The sequence below is a fragment of the Schistocerca piceifrons genome, chromosome 3 (genome assembly GCF_021461385.2).
Source record: "Schistocerca piceifrons isolate TAMUIC-IGC-003096 chromosome 3, iqSchPice1.1, whole genome shotgun sequence".
Lineage (NCBI taxonomy): Eukaryota > Metazoa > Arthropoda > Insecta > Orthoptera > Acrididae > Schistocerca > Schistocerca piceifrons.
The window spans coordinates 848,661,291-848,683,035 of NC_060140.1; the positions used below are offsets into that span (position 1 = coordinate 848,661,291).

Genomic DNA, 21,745 nt, shown 5'->3' on the forward strand with positions numbered 1-21,745 from the left:
ACCAGGAACCCACAGAAACATCACACTGGCTCCACCAAGAGTGAGCAAGTGACAGTTTTCTTGGAACTGTTGCACTAAGGGATGGGCAGCTTCAGCATACAGACTCTCAACTGGGCTAGTGTAAAAGGCTACACCTCAGGGTCACCTGCTGGCACCAGCTAAGTACCTGCGGGATCGACATCCATTGTGTCTCAGAGCCCAGTGAGATATAGGTCCTCAGCAGATGCCAGAATCTCCATATCCTCAGACACAGAGCTTGTAGGTAGTGATGGTGTGACACTGCAGTGCCTTGGTACTTGGGGGTCTTATTGTGTTTAGGTTTCTCCCACTGCTCATTAGGTTTGTCCGGCTGGGAAAGCTTCACTGATTCAGTCTCAGGGACTGAGGAGGACCGTGAGCCCTACAACCAGCTTCAGCCACTGGTAGGAACCTGGGAAGGGAGTGACCCCAAGAGATCCCTCCTTCCTGGCAAGAGGAGCGAAAACGACGTTACGCTTCTCCGGCTGAGAAGTGTGGACTTAAGTCCCCGATGATTGGGGGGGAGGGGTGCTGCTGCTCCTGAAGCAGGTTGTGCAGGAGCAACAGGGAAGGAAGTGCCCCCACCGTCAAAGGGACAGGTGGAGTCTAACGGTTCTGAGAGCCAACTGTACACGGCGGAACGGGAGATGGTAGAACCATTGTTGTAGCGGCGGCGCAGAATGACATCATATGCACAGGATGTAGCCTCTCATATTTTTTCTTAGCCTCAGTGTACGTCAGTTGGGCCAGGGTCTTGTATTCCATTATTTTTGTTTCTTTTGGGAGAATTCTGCAGTATGGCCACAAAGGCGAATGGTGCTCTCCGCAGTTGACACAGATGGGAGGCGGGACACAGGGAGTATTGGGATGTGAAGAACGCCACAAACTAGACACGTGACACAAAGTACAGCGGGAAGACATATGGGCGAACTTCCAGCACTTAAAAGCGCTCATCAGGGTGAGGGATATAGAGCTTTACATCACAGCGGTAGACCGTCACCTTGACCTTCTCGGACAACGTATCACCCTTGAAGGCCAAAATGAAGGCACCAGTGGCAACCTGATTATCCCTCTATGACAGGTGGACACGCTGGACAAAATGTACACCTTGCCACTCTAAATTGGCGTGCAGCTCATCGTCAGACTGCAAAAGAAGGTCCCTGTGAAATATGATACCCTAGACCATATTTAAGCTCTTATGGGGTGTGATGGTAACAGAAACATCTCCCAGCTTGTCACAGGTGAGTAGTGCCCATGGCTGGGCAGAGGATGCTGTTTTGATCAAGACCGACCCTGACAACATTTTGGACAGACCCACCCCCTCCCTAAACTTGTCCTCTAAATGCTCCACAAAAAAACTGAGGTTTCACTGACAAGACAGATTCCCCATCAGCTTTTGTACATACAAGGTACTGAGGTGAATAAGCTTCACTGCCATCCTTAACCTGGCGTTCCTCCCATAGTGTGACCAGGGGTGGGAACGATTTGGGGTCGTATTTCTTAGCATTAAGTTAGACCTTGACCACATGGTGACTGCTGGTGTTTGACCACCAGCAAGAGATGACATACTATGTTTCATAGCGTGTCATCCGCCCTCATACCACCCACTCTGACCAAGGGCACTCCCCACAGGCGCCACCCAGCCGCACCAAAGGCCACCTGGTTTCCTGGGTAAAGGTGTCTGACAAGACAGAACCCACACTCATCTTGAAGCTCTTACATTTAAAATTTGAAGGACAGGCGGCCATAGAAGCCTCATGTGTAAAGAGAACAGAGGATACCAGTTCTCCAGCTGGTCTTGGAGGCCTTCTCCAAATTGAAAAACACAACCACAGTTTGGGATTTCCGCAGAAAACCATTCATGACGTGGGTGGACAAAGTAATGAGATGGTCAACTACAGAATGCCGCGCTCGAAATCCACACTGTGCATTCATCAGTAAACTGCAAAACTCGAGCCACCAAACCAGCTGGGCATGAATCATACATTCCAAGACCTTGCAAACACAGCTGGTAAGAAAGGTGGGGCAGTAGCTAGAAGGAAGGTTTTTGACCTTATCGGGCTTATGTACGGGTATGACAGTGGCCGGGAAATATGGCCTCTGCCCAGATGCGGTTGTACGTTTTACGCAGAAAGTGCTTGCCCACAGGAGAAAGGTGCTGGAACATCTGAATACGGATGGTGTCTGGCACTGGGCAAAAAGATCGGGATTGACTGAGAGCATGATCTAGCTCCCTCATAGTAAAGGCGGCATTGTAGTACTCATGATTCAGAGAACAAGGGTTTTGCCCGACCTTCCTCCACTTGTTTCCGATGGAGGACGGCAGGGCGATAGTCAGAAGACCTTGAAACTTCCACAAAATGGTGGCCCAAGGTGTTTGAGATAGCAGTAACGTCCTTGATAACATTGCCTGCTACTGTCAGACCGGAAATTGATTGGGGAATGGATCTTGGTCCCAGAGAGCAGTAAGTGGTTGGCCCACATGACACAGGAAGGGATGGAACTGTTAAAAGTACTAGTGAATGAAATGCAGCTAGTTCTTTTGCTATCCCGAAGGACACAGCGACAATTTGCATGCATCTGTTAATAATGAATGGAGTACGCCATTGTAAGATGACAGTTGAAAACACGGAGAGCACATCTCCCTGTGCGAATGGCATTGCTGCATGCCTCAGTCCACCAAGTGACTAGTCATGACGTGGTAAAGGGGAAGTGAAAGGAATGGAACGTTCTAAAGATGTAAGGATAACGTTTGTGAGATATTCCACCTGGTCATCTCAACTGGGGAAATCTTGTTCTTCGAAGGTTGCCAGGGAGGAGTAAAGCTGCCAGTCAGCCTTAGTAAGATACCATCTGGGCATGGACGCGGATGGGGTAGGAGTCAGCTACTGATAGCACACGGGAAATGGACACTCTAGTAGGTGTCAGAATGAACATACCACTCGAGACAATGGGCATGCTGGGCTGTGCAAAAGGATAGGTCCAAATGGGAATAGGTGTGCGAAGAGTCGGAAAGGAAAGTGGGTTTTCCAGTATTAAGGCAGAAGAGGTTAAGTTGGTTAAAAAGGTCAGCCAAGAGGGCACCTCTCTGACAGGTCCTGGGAGAACCCCAAAGTGGATGATGTGCATTGAAGTCACTGAGTGGCAAAAATGGGGGAGGTAGCTGCCCAATAAACTGAAGGAAGTTTGCCCTGGTGGCATCAAATGAGGGAGGGATATAAATGGTACAGTGAGAAAAGTCAGGTGGGGGAAAGAAATGGCGAACTGCAACAGCTTAAAGATGGGTAGTCAGAGAGATTTGCTGATTATGTATGTCATCCCGTACGAGGGGCATGATGCTCCCTTGAGATGGAATGCCGACCTTAGGGGGAATGTCAAAGTGAAACAGTAAAAAATGTAAAAGCTCAAAGCAATCGTGAGGGTGCAATTTCATTTCTGAAGGGGATGCTGTGATGCTAAAAGCAGCCATAAATTCTCTTTGTGGGACTGAAGGCCATGAATGTTCCATTGGAGGACCGTCATGATGAGGAAAAAATGTAGGGGTGTCAACTCGGCAGCTGCCGAGTGACAGTCAGTGTAGAGCTGCTACTACAGGGCACAGAAGCAGGAGCCTGCTCCATAGGGTCAACAGAAGCATCAGACTGCATGTGCGGTCAGTCTATGGAGTCCAACACTGAAAATCGGTTGGTCGTGCACACCGGCGATATGGAGGCCGGCCAGGCTAATGTACCACGTGGCAACATCGTAGAAGAGGATCATTGAGTTGGCGAAAGAGATAGTTTGCCTTTGGTGGACTTCTTCGAGCCTTTCCGGTTAGCAGAGGAAGACTCGGGTGTTGTTTGGCTGGAGGGACACAAGAAGTCTACACGAGAGTACTACTCCTGTCCTTTCCGGTCTACTGGTTGTGTAGCTGGTGGTTTCACCTCTAGAGGCGAGAGTTTGACAGTGTGTTGCACAGCTGGAAGGGGGACTGCGATGGTACCTTGACTCTGGGCAATTTCACAACCTCAGAACTGAATTTGTGTTTGCATCTCTGTGTGGCCATGTCCTTCATGGAGCGAGGGGTAACAAGAACAGAACTATAGGTGCCAGACGGGAGAACACAGGGTTTGCAACTAGCCAGTAACTTGCGAGTGACTGGGTAAGGCACTTTTTTCTTCACCCGGAACTCTTGGACAGCCTGCTCATCAGGATACACGGGACAATCCTGAGAGGAGGTGGCATGGTCAACATTGCAGTTGATACAGAGGGGAGAAGGAGGCAGACAATCGCTCTCGTTTGCATCCCTACCACAGGTCACACATTTGGCTGCGGAAAAAAAGTGTGGGTGGGCACTAAGGAGGAATCTACATTTTTCATTACATGATGGACAGCAATGACACCCTGACCAGAGACTTAAGATTGGATTTTGGCCTCAGACCGCCAACCAGCCTGGTGTAAATTACACCACAGGAAGAATTCAAAGTTCTATAGGGCTCGACACAAACATGGTAGCTGTGGAGAAGTAAGGCAGCAAGCAATTGTTGTGCTTGAGAATCAGAAGTAGTATCCAAAAGCAAAGTGTCACTCTTTAAATGAGAGCAGGATTTCACAGGGCCGACAGCTGCATCAAAATGTTCCTGAATAATGAATGGATTGACCGTGGGGAAGGACTGTCTTCAGTACGTGAGACCATGAGGAACCATAGTGCAGCAGGAAGTGTCTTTGAATCACTGTCCTCAGTATGTTTACTTTTCGTGGACGCTGATTGGGAAGATGATTGACTCATTGCGAGAAAATCTCCCATGATTGCCAGCGTCTCCGAAAGCGTGCTCCTTCCAACTGGAGGCTCCCTTCACAAGGTGGCACACCCGTCTTAGGTGACTGTTCACACCTCAGGTCACAACTCCCAAACACCTGACAGAGGGACCAATCAGCAATTTGGGGAGATTGCAGCTCAGGCAATCACCTCTCCCTGAGCCTCGCCTGTACCAGGAGGTACATGCAAACCCTACTGTCAACCCGGGGCTGGGAATTATGTGTTACCCAGTCACCATGGGCCGGCCTTCAGGAGCGCACAGGGAGGAAGAAGAAAAAGAGGAACCTCAAATGCCGAAGCGGAGGAACGAGAGGAAAAGGGAAACAAAGAAAGGAAAAGGGAGCACAAAACAAAGCGAGACTGTTCTTACATCAGCAACACACAATGCAGAACATTCCCAATAACATCCCAGACATGTTACCTAAGAGAGGGGGAAAAAAATAGCAAGAGGATAGACATGTAGCATGGAAGGGAAAAAATGCTGCAAAGGCTGGGGGCCCGTGGTAGCCAGGCACAAACCCATCAGAGAGTGGCGAGCCCCCTGGTGGGGCAGAAAAGTGGTCTCTGTCACAAATACCATCTGGAGTAACCAATGTAGCTAAGTCATGAGACTGGGAGAACAGACTGAAAGGCCGATAACTGAAAAGGTCATATGAGTGGCACTAAAGTGGGTACGAGTACAGTCGTTGAGGAAACACAGATAGATATCAGAAAGAAACTGGTCAATCAGAAGACCCCTACCAGATTAAGTATTACTTCCCCACATGGACTGTGCATTCTGAAATCCCCAAGTAGGAGAGAAATGGGGGAGAGCAGTTGGTCACTTCAAGGGAGATAAATAAATGTCACAAATGATGATCACTGTGGCAATTTGCACTTTAACTGTTACTGCTTCCAACATGGTATGGAGGGGAATCCACTCACTGACATCTTACAGAGCAACATACAAGCCCCAGCAATGATCCTCTTGCGGCCAGTAAGACTGCGACAGAATGCACGGTACCCACAATGTGTTGGGGAATGGTATCAGCGAAGTGAGTTTTATCTGTGGCGATACAGACAATGCTTAAGTATGCTGTGCAGGAACACACACTGACCAGTTTTCAAGAAGGAACCCATATCCAGAGACAAAGAACTAAGGCACTGGAGAGTGTGGCAGTCTGAGATGCATGTGAATTCCACATCACGTCGATAAACCAACATGAGCAGCCTATCGCTCTGTCTCCATTACAAACAGGCTTCAAACAGCATGCCTCCTACGTCAATGCAAAGCCTATATTAGTGGTCTTATAGGCCTCACGCACATGAGCAAATATGTGCAGTTGTCTCTGAAAAATTTCAATTACTCTGTAGACAAACAATAAGGTCCTCTGCTGACATTACAAGTGTGCCATATGCAACACTCTTCATGCTATTCCACAGAAAGTAGGCAAGAGGTGTCAGATCCGACGAGCGTGCTGGCCATGAAAGTGGTCCGCCTCTACCAATCCATCAACTGGAAAATGCGACATTGAGGTGATTTCAGATATCGACATCAAAGTGTGCTGGAGATCCATCGTGTTGCAGCCTCATGTCTTTCAAAACATCTAGTGGCACTAAATCCATTAGTGTAGGCAAAACATCTCTAATAAATGTGAGGATAGTCTGTCTAGCAGTAGATATGGCACAATGATATGGTCGCCAATTATGCCTTCCCCAACGTTAATACCAATCCTGTGTTGGTAATTCTGAATCATCTGAACATGAGAATTTGCATCTGCCCAAACACACATTGTCCAAGTTTAAAATGCCATAAACACAGCTGTCCTTATTACAGAACTTCATTTGCCCAGATCACACAAAAATACACACTGTGTAGTAAGAACTGTATTTAGATTCTGAGAGCATTTCCAATGCAGCTGGCAACGTCAGGTAATCATCTTAATATGTCATCTCTGGTAAACGTGCATTCATCCGTAAATACCAAGCTCGGGAACTGTGGCTGGAGTACGCATTGTACCTCTGTGCAAACTCCACCCGTCATGCGTAGTCCTCCTACCATAATGCCTGGACTTTCTGCAGATGGTATGGATGGATACAGTGTTCATGGACAACACACCACACGGAACTTTTATCCTTATGCAGTGCCTGTATCACCACCCAAGTGCTGGTGGCTGGGTCCTCTCCTCGTCCTGCTCCAGCTGTAGTAAGCATGGAAGACTTAACATTTTGGCAGTTAACAGAGGGCAAACACTAGCCTGAGGATAGTATTTGCAAGTACCAAGCATGAAGTGCTACTGCTATACTGTACAATGGACAAACCTCAGGCAGAAAACACCTACATGCAACTTCCCCACTCTTCTGAGGCATCTATGAATGGCCACAGACATGGAATGATGGTTACATCTGCCTGGAAAATACTCTGCATATGACATTGCCGCAGCTCTCTCATTGCCATCTGCTTTGCCATACACATTTCTGCAGTGAACTGGTACATGTTGCACTGCTATCATCAACATTATTGTGCCAGCAGACCATACAAGAACTGTGTGGAGGAATGCAGCACATGCATAGGAATGTTGTCAGGCTCAGGTCATCCATCTGCAATATACAGATGGCAAAAGGGTTGCATATCTTCTGTATTCAGAAACCCAAACAAATCAGAACACACAGTCACTACAGTTCAGCCTCAGGCTTCGACACTCTCCAGTGCCCGAGCCGTGCGTTTCCAGATGTGTGTGCCTTCCCACACAACATACCTTGCACTGTGTGTTTCTTTTCTTTCTTAGATATGTTTGTTGAGATAGCAGAATTGCATTCGTTCAATTCAATATGTTTTAGCCCAAAACACCTGTCCTGATGCCACTTACTCTGATCGAAGGTTCTCCCCAGTCACCACCTGGCCACAGCAAAGGCTCACCACCTAGCCACAGCAAAGACTCACCACCTAGCCACAGCAAAGATAATACAGCATGAGAGCTGTTGCTGGGAGTCCTGATTCCCCAATAAAATAGACATTAACTCTTTGACCCAAGTATGACATTAGCAGCTCAGTCATCAAGAGTATGACCCCTGTGTTGTCAGGAGGTTCTACCAAAAGGATACATAACAACCCCACCACAATGGAGTGGCTGCCATGTTGGCTTTTAAGCGAATGCATTCTTCTCCAGTTGGTCAACGCTACAGAAAATTTTTTTTAGAATGGATGTCAAACCCAGGAGGAGGACCAAAACTGTTTCAGCCACAAAGCGATTGGGGAAATGAATGATGATGATGGTGAAATACAGCAGAAACTAGTGAAATAATACGGTGAACATCAATAGCAGCCAAAACAAGAATGGAAGTGAAGTAAGTATACTCAAGACTGTTGACTGCAGCACAAAGAAAGGAAATAGTTCCCGCAATAGCTTGCGAGCCCTTGCTCGAAACATATGCCTCACAAAAGAATCTTGAGGCCTCCAAGAGGCTTTTCAACACTGGCATCTGTGGGCATGGTTACACACCCTGCTACATCATTCCCCCCCAGATGCTATGGACAAATATATGAGCGCCGCTTGGTTTTCCTTACAGTGCTACAGATGTCTGCATGCTTCCTGAGCCACAAACTCAGTGCTGCCACAGAGCGACAAAGTTTCAAGTATTTATCATACAATGTACGTGCCTCATTGTGTGCAAAAATATCTAATTTTGATATCCTGAATCATGTATGAAATATGACGATTGTTATGACACGATTTGTTATGCACAAGGAAGTGAATAGGTGCACTGTTCGTGATCACCCTTCAAATATAAAAGCCCTTAAATCAAGAACAAAATGAGATTTCAATTCTGCTCTCAATACAAAAAAAAAAATTTCCATCTTTTACCTACATTTCATTCACTGCAAATTAAAATCAACCACAGGAAAAGTCTAAGGAATGCATTTTTACCTCTGCAAGATCTTAAAATTTTGCGCAATGTTTTACTTTATTAAATCCTGCATAGTAACTATGACATATAATGGAAAGAAATTCAGTCTTATCGTGCGAAGATATAAGACCGTAAGATGAACAAAATTCAAATTTTTTCACCAATTAATTTTCGAAAAATATGAAGGTAAGTATTTCATATTGCCATCTCTCAACACAAGCACCAGCATTTGGCAAGCAGTATTATACAGGGTGAGGCAGCTAAGTCATAACACTCCTTGTATCTCCAGAATTGTAATAGATACAAAGATGCCGTTTGGACAGTGAATTGCAGGGACAGGGACTACTTGAATACATCACAGTTCATGTTTGTGTTATTTTTTATTACAAAGATATGAGGCCCTATTTGGTTTTTTAAATGGAACCCTATGTTAAATTTTAGCGTAACATGATGGGCTTAAAAAGACGGTTTCAAATATGTATATATCATAATATTTTGGCAAATAGTTTTTGAGACACAGATATGTTCCCGTATCGTATTCGTCCTTCGAAGCAGCATTGTCCATTGTGACGTTTCCTGTTGACCACTGAGGAACTTAGCAGGGAAGGCATTGTTTTCCTGCTTCTCGATAATTCCACAAGGTGACACATAAGTTAGCTGGAGAGAAGGGTATAAATGTGCTGCTGTGGTAATGAGACAGTGCATTTCCGTCACAGTTTCTTGGGGCAGACATGTACACCAACAAAGAAAAGTTAGACATGCTTCTACTGTATGGTACAAGCAGAAGGAATGCTGTTAGAGCAATAAAGCAATATGGAGAGCTGTATCCTGATCAAGAGCATTCTATGCACCAGCTTCTTGCACATGTTTGCAAGAAACTATTTTAACTGGGATCATGGAACGCCATACAGAGGACAAGGCAGAAAACTACAACTTGGTGAGGTGCATGAAGAAAGCGTTCTAGCATTGGTGCATAACGACCCTACTGTTTCATCACGAAGTATCGCCTCGGAATGTGGTGTAAGTCAGAGAAGTGCTGTACGCATATTGCACCAGCATAGATTTCACCCGTTTCACCTCTCATTACATCAATCACTCTCCAGTGTGGATTTAGAACGGCGTCAGGAATTTTGCCACTTTCCTCTGCAGCACCTAGGAGATGATCTAAAGATTTTTTCAATGGGAGTTTTTTTAATTGATGAAGAGACTTTCACCAGCCACGGTAATGTGAATTTGCACAATATGCATTACTGGTCAATAGAGAACCCTCATTGGCTTCGACAGGTACAGCATCAGCAACCGTGGAGTGTTAACGTGTGGTGCAGCACCATCGGAAAAGTCATTGTGCGGCCGTACGTCATTCCGGGTATACTAAATAGAAATAGCTATGCACAGTTCCAGCGAGAGGATCTGCCCATTTTGCTGGAAGAGGTACCACTACACGTCAGTGCATGTGGTTCCAACATGAGAGCTGTTCTGCTCATTCTTCTCATGTGGCAACAGAGCTGTTAAATGAAAAGTTCCTGGATTGTTGGATAGGATGGTGTGCTGAAGTGAAGTGACCAGCCCAGTCTCCTGATTTGACCCCTCTTGATTTTTTTTGTGGGGAGCAATCAAACAAATTGTATGCTCAAATACCAACTACACCCGACGACATGAAGCAACGTATCATCGAAGCGTGTGCTGATATCTCAAGTGACACCCTCACAGCCATTCACAAATCGTTCGAACGGCAACTACAAATGTGCATTGCAGCAGAGGGGAAACATTTTGAGCACATGCTTCAGTAAAGTTTTGTATCATGTACAGTATGTATTTTGCATCTTTGTGTGTATTTGCTTCGTATTGCGAACAATAGTAAATATTTTCAAATAAAAAATAAATACGTATGAAGTAATTGTGACCAATAAGCTCCTCCTCATTTACATTTGTATTTCTGTTACTTAAAACATATTAACATCTTGTAGTATTTTAATACTGTACGTTGTCTCCTATTTTGGTATCACAGTTGTCAAACAACTGAATAATATTTGTCCGACATCATCAGTTAATTTTTGCGCAAAATATCACAGTAAGTATTACTATTGTCGGGTAAGTGTGTGTGTGTGTGTGTGTGTGTGTGTGTGTGTGTGTGTGTGTGTGTAAGGAAGGACTCACGTACTATTTGCCTAAATATTATGATATACAGATATTTGAAACCACTTTTTAAGCCCATCATGTTACGCTAAAATTTAACATAGGGTCCCATTTAAAAAACCAAAGTTGGCCTCATATCTCTTTAATAAAAAACAGCACAAACATGAAATGTGATGTATACAAGTAGCCCTATCCCTGCAATTCACTGTCCAAACAGCATCTTTGTATCTATTACAGTTGGGGAGAAACAAGGGGTGTTATGACTTAGCTGCATCACCCGATATATAAAAAATCTTTAATGCAGAGAGCACGTCTGTAGCAGCAAAAGGATTAAAGATGGGAAAGTTCCGATTGTAACTTGTGTAGATAATGAAATGTCAGCCACTGAACTGACGAGCTGAACATCTATAAAAAGCTCAATTTTTTGTAATGCACTCCTAATGACGATATAGACACTTACTATAAAAAAAAATTCGGTGGAGTCAGCTCCAAAAAAATATTTTTTGTAAGAAACTTCTATAAACTTAAAATACATGTGGCCAGTGTTGATTAAGAGACTGTGGCTCTCTCCAGAGTAACTCAAGGTAATGATAGAAGAAGGCGGCTATTCATGCCAAACAATATTCAATGTAGATGAAACGGGTCTGTTCCAGAAGAAGGTGCCTAAAAGAACTTATTGTGCATGAAGAGAATATCTTTCCAGGTTTTAAAGCTGCCCAAGATCAACTGAGAGTTGCAAATGCAGCTTGTGACTGTAAATTAAAATCACTCAGTTTGTGATCAGAAAATCCAAATGCTTTAAAAATACATCTAAAGCTGGATTGACAGAAATTTTGAGCTTCCGTGACAGATTCCGTTTTTGACTTGTTTGGTCATCACTCCATACCTGATTAACATTATTGCCAATTAAAACAAATCTCATTTAAAGTGATGCTATTAATTGACAATGCACCAAGTCATCCTGCTTTTACTCCAATTAATTTGACGTGCTTGTGAAAAGCAGCATTTTTGCCACTGAATACGACCAGCTGGCTTCAATCTATGGACCAAGGTGTCATTAAAACATTTAAGGTTTACTACACAGGACAGTTATTTGCATATCTCCATGAACTATGAGACAAAATGAGCTCCCTGTTGAAGACTTAGAAGCAATTTAATGTTTCACATACCATGAGAGTTACTGGACAATTTTGGAATGAAACTTAAAACACACACACACACACAAACAAAGTACTTTAAATGGTGCCTGGAAGAAATCTGTGTATTTTTTTGCCATGACTGAAACCTAGAGCCTGATTAAATTGATAATGTGATTAGGAAGTGGTCGATATTACTAGAAATTTGGAAGTGATTGGTGAAAACATTCAAGAACTGTTGGATTCACATGCCCAGGAACTGACATTTGATGAGCTTATAGAAATGTGTGAGCAAGATCAAAACATTGAACAACTTTATCTTTATACCCAATTCAATCAGAAGATCAAATGATGATTGCAAACTCGACACAACATCTCAATTCAAGTGAAAAAGGGTTACAAATTTTATATATAAAAAAAAGGAGACTCCAAAGACATGCTATCATTTCTACTACAAAACGGGGAGTAAAAAATTATTAATGCGCTACAGGGAAATTCTGCTTGGGAAGGAAAAAATATTTTGACTCTTTAGATAACAGCAGATCTACATCATAATACTGTATTTAATTCCTTAGTGAACTTATTCAAATCCATCTCTACAACAAAGCGTCTACTTAATTTCAGTCTATTATATAGGATGAAGAAAAATTGTGTCACAAAACATTAAACCTGGGTAGCTGAAGCCAGTAGGAACCAAAAATAGTAATGTTGTGTAGGTCGACAACGCACCATTTTTAAACTACAGAAACTTGACACCACACAGCCTAGTTGACTGTAGGATTGCTCTGTTGCCATTCGTTGGTTGGTGGGCAGCACTTTGGTGTCGGTTCACACATACAAACGTCCCTCGCCTTGGATACATCATGATCTCCAGCAGGCAAAGCATTCGCGGTCATGCATTGTCCAGAGCATCCAGCAACAGGGCAATCCCACAGCCAATCGGAGCGTGTTGTGCATCAGCTATCCAGGTTAAAATTTCGTGACAATTTTTCTCCACCCTATACACTCTAAATCTCACAAAACAAATTTTATTGCATACACTTCACAGCAGAAATACAAGTTTTGTCTTGAAGGACTACTGTAAACTGTTTTAAAATTGAATTCTCTCTTGACACTTGTGGCCCAAAGTTAAGACAGGAGCAGTGAAAACAAGGTCACTACCTCTATCGTGTGTAGGTTGGCAGCATAGCAGCTTTGCTTCACCAATGGCAGAATGTCTTCCAAGTCTTTCGCGGGGGCATGACTCGATAAAATCTTCAATTTGCAAACTGCATCAATTCCAATAAAATTCTCGAGCTTTCAATGGCTAGCTCTGCCATCGTCATCAGGAGTAAAACTACTGACTGCCAGGACTGGCACTATTCCTCACTTATATACCTATGATTATGGCCACTGGCACCAATTAAGAGAGGGCTGAAATGACGCGTGCATGGAGGATGAGTTGGGCAGCTCATGGCAGCTCCAACCCAATGTCGGACCGAGTGACGTCAGGTGGCGCAATGGACCAGCACTACATTTGAAACTGCCGCTCCCGCCTCCCTAGAAGCATTAAGCATCTGCTGTTGCTTCCTTTCGAAATCCAAAGCCCACCCCCCACTTAAGTGTGTAGTCCTGGTCTCTGTTGAAATTGTTGCTGTTCATTCAAATCTTAACTGCCTCTTTTATAACTGAGTCCCAGTATGTTGACGGTTGAGCCAAGAATCTTGTGTCATCAAACTGTATTTTGTGACCATTTTCGAGGCAATGCTCAGCTATGGCCGACTCGGGTTGAGCTCCCTTTGCTTAATATGTTTTGTGTACATGGACCAGACAAGTCACCCACTTGCAGAGCATTGTACGAAGCACAAGGGACATATTAAGCAAAGGGAGCTCAACAAGTTAGCCATAGCTGAGCACTGCATCAAAAACGATCACAAAATAAGGTGTGAGAACACAAGAGTCTTGGCCCATGCATCAACATGCTGGGACTCAGTTATAAAAGAGGAGGCCGATATTAGAATGAACAGCAACAATTTCAACAGAGACCAGGGGTACACATTAAGCAGGAGCTGGGCGGTGGACTTTGGATGTCGAAAGGAAGCAACGGTGGCTGCTTAACACTTGTAGGGAGGTGGGAACGGCAGTTTCAAACCTGGCGCCGGCCCCTTGAGCCACCTGACATCACTCGGCCCCACAGCGGACTGGAGCTGCTGTTAACTGCCCAACTCGCTTTCTGTTCACACGTTATTTTGGCCCTCTCAGACTGGTGCCAGCGGTCGTTACGGTAGGTATATAAGTAGGGAATATTGCCAGTTCTGACAGTAGTTTTATTCCAGACGACGATGTCAGAGCTAGCCATCGAATTTTATTGGCATTCATGTGGCTTGAGAACCAAGATGATTTTATTCAATGGCAGAATTAATTTGCAGAACACCAACTCCATGTGTTCTACATAATTTATTGTTAAACAGTGTATAATGGCGCAGAAAACCAGAACAAATCAACAATAGTATGAATGACAAGCAAAGTTCAAGAACAGTGATGCTGCTTCTAAAAATGTGCAACATATGTTTGGTGGAGCATTAAGTGTTGGTATAGCAGCAGACATGGCAATCACCAGTAATGATTTTTACATCAACAGGAATACAAGCAGAAAGACAATAAAATTTACACTGCACACACACACACACACACACACACACACACACACACACACACACACACACCTCCCCCACCGCCTTTTGAAATTTTACACAGATAATATAGGACATCTACATTACTTGGTGACTATCCTGGAATCCAAACCTAGTTGTAGGATGCTTAGCTAACAACTTCCAGGGACAAATAAATGTTTTTTCGATATTTTGCAATTATTCACTGAATTAAGACATATAATATTATGTTATACTGATTAATATAATAAGCGTTACCGTTAGAAACTGCGTGTTTGTCTTGAGGCAGGGTAACTGACAGTGCAGAATGAGCGCGTTAGCAACTTCCAACAGAATTTACATGTAATTTCAACCTTTACAGTTTGTGATGTGAATACCAAATGTCTGATTCTACACCACTACGATTTACTGTGCAAATTATCTGTGGAACACAAAACCAACTAACTTCCAATGAACTTTAAGCATAATTTCAAAACCTGTTCTAAACTTTTTCTCACTTATACACTTAACGACAAATATGTGACGGACTCATTTGTAAAGTAATCAGACATTTGAAGTTTTTTTTATATGTGAGTTGGATTCTTTAAGCAATTGGTGTTTACCAATTTTACATAATACAGGCTAAAATAATCATCGGATATTTACCCATTTAATAACACAATGTGTGTAAATTTACCAGGCAATTTTCAATATCCATAAAAGAGAGCAAACATTGGCAACAGTTATTCTGCATGAAATTAAAAATGTCTGCATCAATCACAAGGCAGGATTCACATGTCCAGTTGATGTGAATGTAATATGGAAAGATTACTGTCACTGATGTCTTGGACCTCCGGCTACACAACAGATCTGACTGTCAGCACAACATATATTTTGCAGTCCTATTCTTTCACTGACTTTCAAAACAATCCGTCACCTTCCTACCTAAACCTTGCGCTATGCCAATGATCAGCTTTTCATCACAAGCAAGATTTTCTTGGATACGGATGAACTGATAGGAGCAGAGGCACCAGCATACAAGACGACACTCATTACACACATTCGTGGCAAATAGAATGAAATATAGAAAAATCATCTGATGTCATTACAGCAAATTTATATTTTCAATGTAATTACATATTTTCAGAATTTATTTCCAATACGGTTTTTAAAGTGATTCATGGACAAATAATTACACTATACCAATTGAAACCAGAGACAATTATGTCATTAGCAAAACACAAGTTAGAGCAGTCTTCATTATTGCCTGGAATATTAATGTAAGCAGTAAAATCAAATTATTAAAGTAGATGACATCTACTTCGGGACCCACGTAAAAGCCACTGCAGTGCTGAAATCGGCAAACTGTAGAGGATACCTGGATTAAAATACGGTACTGCCATTATATTTTAAGACATACTGGTTGTAGTGAATCATTCCAACTGAAAATCCAGTTTGTTAATACATCCCATCTGCAATGTTTTTTCAACTCGCCAGCACCCTACTATGACACTGCTATGAGTGGAACAACAATATTAACAGAAAAATGATTGAACAGGCAATAATTTAACAGCAAGAAATCAGAGCTGCCACTAAGTAGCAGTAGCTCTATTAATCCACAATAACAGCATAATCAAAACTGGGGTCGACAGAAGCGTCCGATCCCACGCGTCTGCTTTGACCTGTGACGTAAGGGTGTTGTCGTGTGTGACGTCATGACGGCGCGGAGTTTGGTTTGAGTGTGGCTGTCTCCAGTTCTGTTTTATCTTATTTTATTTACTTTTCTGATCTGTTCGTTCTATCTCGTGAGATTTTTTTTTTTAAATTTAAAAACACTTATTACTTATGTTAATTATGTTTCCTCCAATTTCTGTTTTAGTTTGTTATATTTATCTTTCTGATCTGTTCGTTCTATCCCGTGAGATTTTTTTTTTTAAAAAGACAAAAAACACTAATCAGCTACTGAAGCATCTTTATCTTATATGGGTTGCAGGGGTTACGACCCCTGGGGAGGTGGGTGGGTATTCATGCATGGCTGTCTTCACTTACACGTTGTAGCTACGCAAGGCGTCTAAATTTGTTTATATTTAGTTTGCCCCCCCCCCCACCCAAAACACCCCATTTCCCGCGCTTGTCCCGTTAGTATCATTAGGCTTCTTGTGGAAAGTGTGTATGTTTGTTTTTGTTTCCGCCATATTTGTGACGTCATGGGTCAAAGCAGACGGGCGGGATCGGATGCTTCCGTATTTCCCAAAACTGTAACACTAGATAAATGTGATTTAAACAACTGAAAGCTGTTGCAAAATACACATTAGCAGAAAATCTATCAATGTCCTGTAGATGCCACCCTACTGGTATTACATAAATATTTTTATGCATGTAAACTACACTTCAAATTACTTATTTAGCACATAATCCTTAAAATTAGTTTGGAAAGGGCAGAATTCAAACATTACAATTCAATCCCACAGTTTCGCCATCAGTCATTAAAGCACCGCTGCACCCAACAATTCAGTTCCAATAACTGATGAGAAAAAAAATGTTAAACTGTGCATGACAAGTTTAATTTTAAACTGTAGTGAAAATATGTTCCAACTTGTGTACAATTTAACACACTATTCCTTTTCCATACTGTAAGATTAACTTATTTTAAAGTGTTACAGCTCTTTGAATTTGGATCACATCCACTAGTTTCAAGAAGGTCGTTTACACATACTGTCATGAGCATTTATGGAAGGAGGTTCTAGGGCAGTGAAACAAGGAGTAGGTGACAAAGTGTTGCACTTCCATACATCACAGAACATGGAGGTCAGAGGTATGCCAACACCGTAATGCAAGATAGACAGCAATCTGTACAGTACAATGTTTGTGATGGCAGAAGCGTTTCAGTGAAGACAACTGAATGCACAATGTTGAACATGGGGCTCCACGCCTGACTAACCTTACATATTGCCAGCTTGACCCGATGACATTGTCATTTGTGATTGTAGTGAATAAAGGACCATAGAAATTGGCCCATGGATCAAAGGAAATGGGTCGGTCGCATGAAACAAGTTTCTTATGACACCAAGTTAATGGTCATGTCTGGATTTGCAGTCGGCCACGTGACCAGCAGCTTGAAATACCTACTGTACCACAGATGGTTGCTCAGTGGGGTTGCTATTATGCTATGGTGCACTTTCACCAGGGCTTCCATGGGGCCAATGATAGGAATCTGATGCACAATGGCCACTGCGGATCATGTCTACCTTGTGGACTGCCTGCTTTCCCTCATGCTTATTTCTTCAACAGTGATGGCATCTTCCAGCAGGATAACTGTCCACATCGAATATCAGGACCAAGCTACAGTGGTTTAAGGGGCATAAGAGTGAAGTCGTGTTTTGCCATCAAATTCACCTGATCAGAACACAATGAAATCCACTTGGTACAGTATCACCCGCCAGCTCCACACCCACAAACCACATGCCCATAATTTACTGAAATTGCATGACCTGTGTACCGACATCTAGTGTCGTGTACCATTAGAAACCTGTCAAGTAGCTGAATCCATGTTACAAAGAGACACTGCTGTACTGCATTTCAAAAAGAGGTCAATTAGCTACGAAGCAGGAGGTCACATTGTTTCGGCTTCTCAGTTAAGACCATCACCTATAGTGTTGTTCAAATAGCCTGTGACTTTATGTGTAACTCAGAGGAGGGTAATAGCATAGTTGTTCTGATGAATAACTATGGCCACCCCATGTCACCAGAAATTCCACTGGTAGACCATACTGTTGGCACTTCACTTTTCATTTCATGCTGCACATTATATTATACACCTTAATCTAATTCAACTCTAAGCATTACTACACTACAACATGCAGACATCACAAGAATCGTGAAAATATTGAATGACGAGTTGAGAGTGTTAAATTAGATGCACTGTTAGTTTTACAGGGAAACTCTGGTGAGTCGACAGAAATATTCTGACTCTTATCGGAATCACTTTCAATACACTGAAAGCAAGTCACCTGTACAAATATAAGATTGAGTTTAAATTGAACATTTTTACTGCTAAGTTACTGAGCTAATATCCTTAACTTCAAATCTCCCATATAGGAACAAGTATATACATACATGCCCACTCCTCTCACTTTTCACAGTATACAGACAATACAAAGTACATAACATGTGCCAACATATCCATACAAGACTGGTCACCTATGTAATACAGGTTTTATGAATTTACCTTGCAGTTTTAGTTTTTAAACGCAAAAGTGCAATAAACAGTGTGATTATAAAAAGACAGTTCAATCTGGTACAATCATCAGTTTCAGTTGCAAATAGTCAACGTTTTCTCCATAGTTTGGAGTGAGCTTTAATGTAAAAACGAAACATAAATTTGAAGATGAAATCTTAAATTTTCCTTTACAGAACCGAAAACTGATTTTAAAATGCTGAATATTTTGACATATGCTAACAGATGTTAATTATTAAACACTCAAGTAACACTGGCAACAACAGCAATAAGCTAAATGAGTTTCTCTAGACACAGAAAAGGCAAAATAAAGTGAACTTGTGGTAAACAAGCTGTCAAGCAACATTAACCAACTACAAAATCTTGGAGTAAACAACTCTTACTGCTGACATCAAAAACATGCTGTAATTCTACAATGTGCATTTAAATACATGTTTTAGTAAAACATTATTACATCCAGTAGGTCACCATTACGCAAATAAAGCAGGATTTCATTACAGCAAATAAAATAAGTTCTCCAATTCTCATTTCACACAATAGATATCTGAATGATTAACACTATTTTAGTCTGCCAATACAGAAACTTAAACATCTTTAATATGAGATACAGAAAAGTAAATTATTACAACTTACTTGTATTACCACAACTCTCCATCCTTTTCTTTTGCTGGAACTTCAATGATACGAGGTTTATCAATTATTCTTGCAGAGCGGTTCCCTTTCTCTACTATGCCAATTATCCATGCTTGGTAACCTTCCTGTTTCTCAATATCTTTACAGTATGCTGCTGCTTGTTCTCTTGGTAGGCAAATTAGCAACCCCCCTGATGTCTCAGGGGAATGTCCTTGGAGAAGTTGAAACATATTACCACATGCTTTTGCAACAGCTGCCATTTTTGCTATAACTGGTAAGTTGTGAATCACAAAAGACACCTCGTTCTTTTGATGTCTAGCAAGATTTTGGGCGTGACCAAGTAATCCAAAGCCTGTAACATCCGTCGCACCATGAGCGTTGTACTTGTGCATCAAACGAGCTGCTATACGATTAAGTCTTGCCATGGAATCCATCGATCTCTGATAGGCCTTTCTAACATCATCCTCTGACACAACAAGTTTAATGCGGTTCCATCTCTCTGGCTGCTCTAACCACTGATGTGCATTAACTGCTACTTGTGTGCCTAAAGGCTTAGTCAAAACCAATACATCTCCAACAACTGCATTATCAGGAACAATATATTCATTTGGTTGGCACACAGATGTCGCTACACCTCCAATTGTACACCAGGGATTCACAACAGTTTGACCTCCTGTCACGGTGGTGCCTGCCTCCCACGCCGAATCCTTAAATCCTCTCATAATCAGTGGAATAACAACATCCCTTTCCTTTTCAGTCATTTTTGTTGACACACCAAGTAACATCAGCATGTTGTCGCATTCCGTAACACCCATGGCGTAAAGATCACTCAACACATTGGCACAAGCAATCTTACCCATCATGTAGGGATCATCAACTAATGGATAAAAGAAATCTGTTGTTTGCACAAGGCACAGCCCTCCATGCCTCAGTGGAGTCACGGAGGAATCCATACCAATTCCAATACGAGGAATATGCATATGCATGAAGTGTGCATGTTCATCCTGTGCATTGTTATCGTCTTGCTGGAGCCCCTCGAGGAGTTTCCACAGAACCTCCTGAGGAGCTTTACACCCTCATCCTTTCAGATCAGCAAAACGCGTCAGACGGAAAGTAGCGTCTAACTCATGTGCAACAGGATCAAAAGGCCTCCTTAATGCAAATGCGTTTGGATTACCTCCTAACTCCAACTGTGCTACGGATAACGCATCTTGCGACACTGCTGGCCCCTGAAGTTCTGCCATACTGCCGCAATTTGCAGAAAAGTTGGTAAAAATGATCAAATATTACACAACACTACTAAACGCTCAATGCCTCCAACCTCTCGACAGATTACAAAATGGCGATACGATGGCGTTCTATTGTTCCGAGCGCTTGGTCGGCGGGATTACGTAGGGTGCTTTCCATTGGTGGCTCTTTGCACTGAACTTCCTTGCTCTCGATACATGAAATAGCAAAGAAATTTTTCAGAGCAAAAATCCTAATTGTTAGTTAAAACATTCTTCATATACATTTTTTTAAGATAAATTATGTTTTCAAACAACATAAAGTGACTTAGACCTGTTACTGAGAAATAAACATATGAATGAATAGCGTTTTAAGTGTTAAATGAAGGCAATATTGGTAAGTTGTTCCTTATAAATACTATTATAGATTCTTAAAGTAAGAATATCAATTTTGGATTTGCATAGAAGCCTTTTTCACATTGCACATTTTTCTAAGAACTTAGTTGTGCGCATGTGTTCCGCCCCTACGGCTCAGGAAGTCCATAAGCAGTACTGTGATCTTTAAGCTCTGTAACGATGACAGTGATACCAATATGAAAAGCAGAAATAGAAAGAGCAACTTAACTTTGTATTATGGGTGAGAGAGGAAGTAACATTTCTGTCGAGGAATACGAAGTATGCGCGGGAACGCTTGGGTACCACTACATCTTGTCCGTTCGTAGTATCATCGTAATAACGCCCAATTTTGCTTGGTTTACCTCCTAATAGACGAGACATGTAATGCCTGAAAATATACTAATGTAGTTTGCTTTGTAATACTTTGCGTAGTTGAAAATACGATTTAATATTCGTTTTGGCAGAAGTGTTACCAGATAGTCGGATATCACACAGCACATGATAGAGACTAAGATACGAAGTGGGACGCTGTCATCTTTTTGTGAAAAAAATATTTTGCGTGTTCGTCGTACTAAAAAACTTCAGCTATGAAGTTACTATTAAATGCGAGTGGCAGGTGGGTTGATGATGTTGTAAATTAACAAAAT

The 21,745-nt window shown here is 42.3% G+C and overlaps 1 protein-coding gene across 1 annotated transcript in view; it reads right to left on the reverse strand.

The window, feature by feature from the left end:
* Positions 1–20,841, reverse strand: part of LOC124788129 (inactive selenide, water dikinase-like protein) — a 67,158-nt gene extending 46,317 nt beyond the window's left edge. The window contains exon 1 of the mRNA XM_047255268.1: positions 19,477–20,841. Within this exon, the coding sequence (XP_047111224.1) occupies positions 19,482–20,720 (1,239 nt within the window). The 5' untranslated portion in view covers positions 20,721–20,841 and the 3' untranslated portion in view covers positions 19,477–19,481. The remainder of the gene's footprint in view (positions 1–19,476) is intronic.
* Positions 20,842–21,745: the final 904 nt, after the last annotated feature.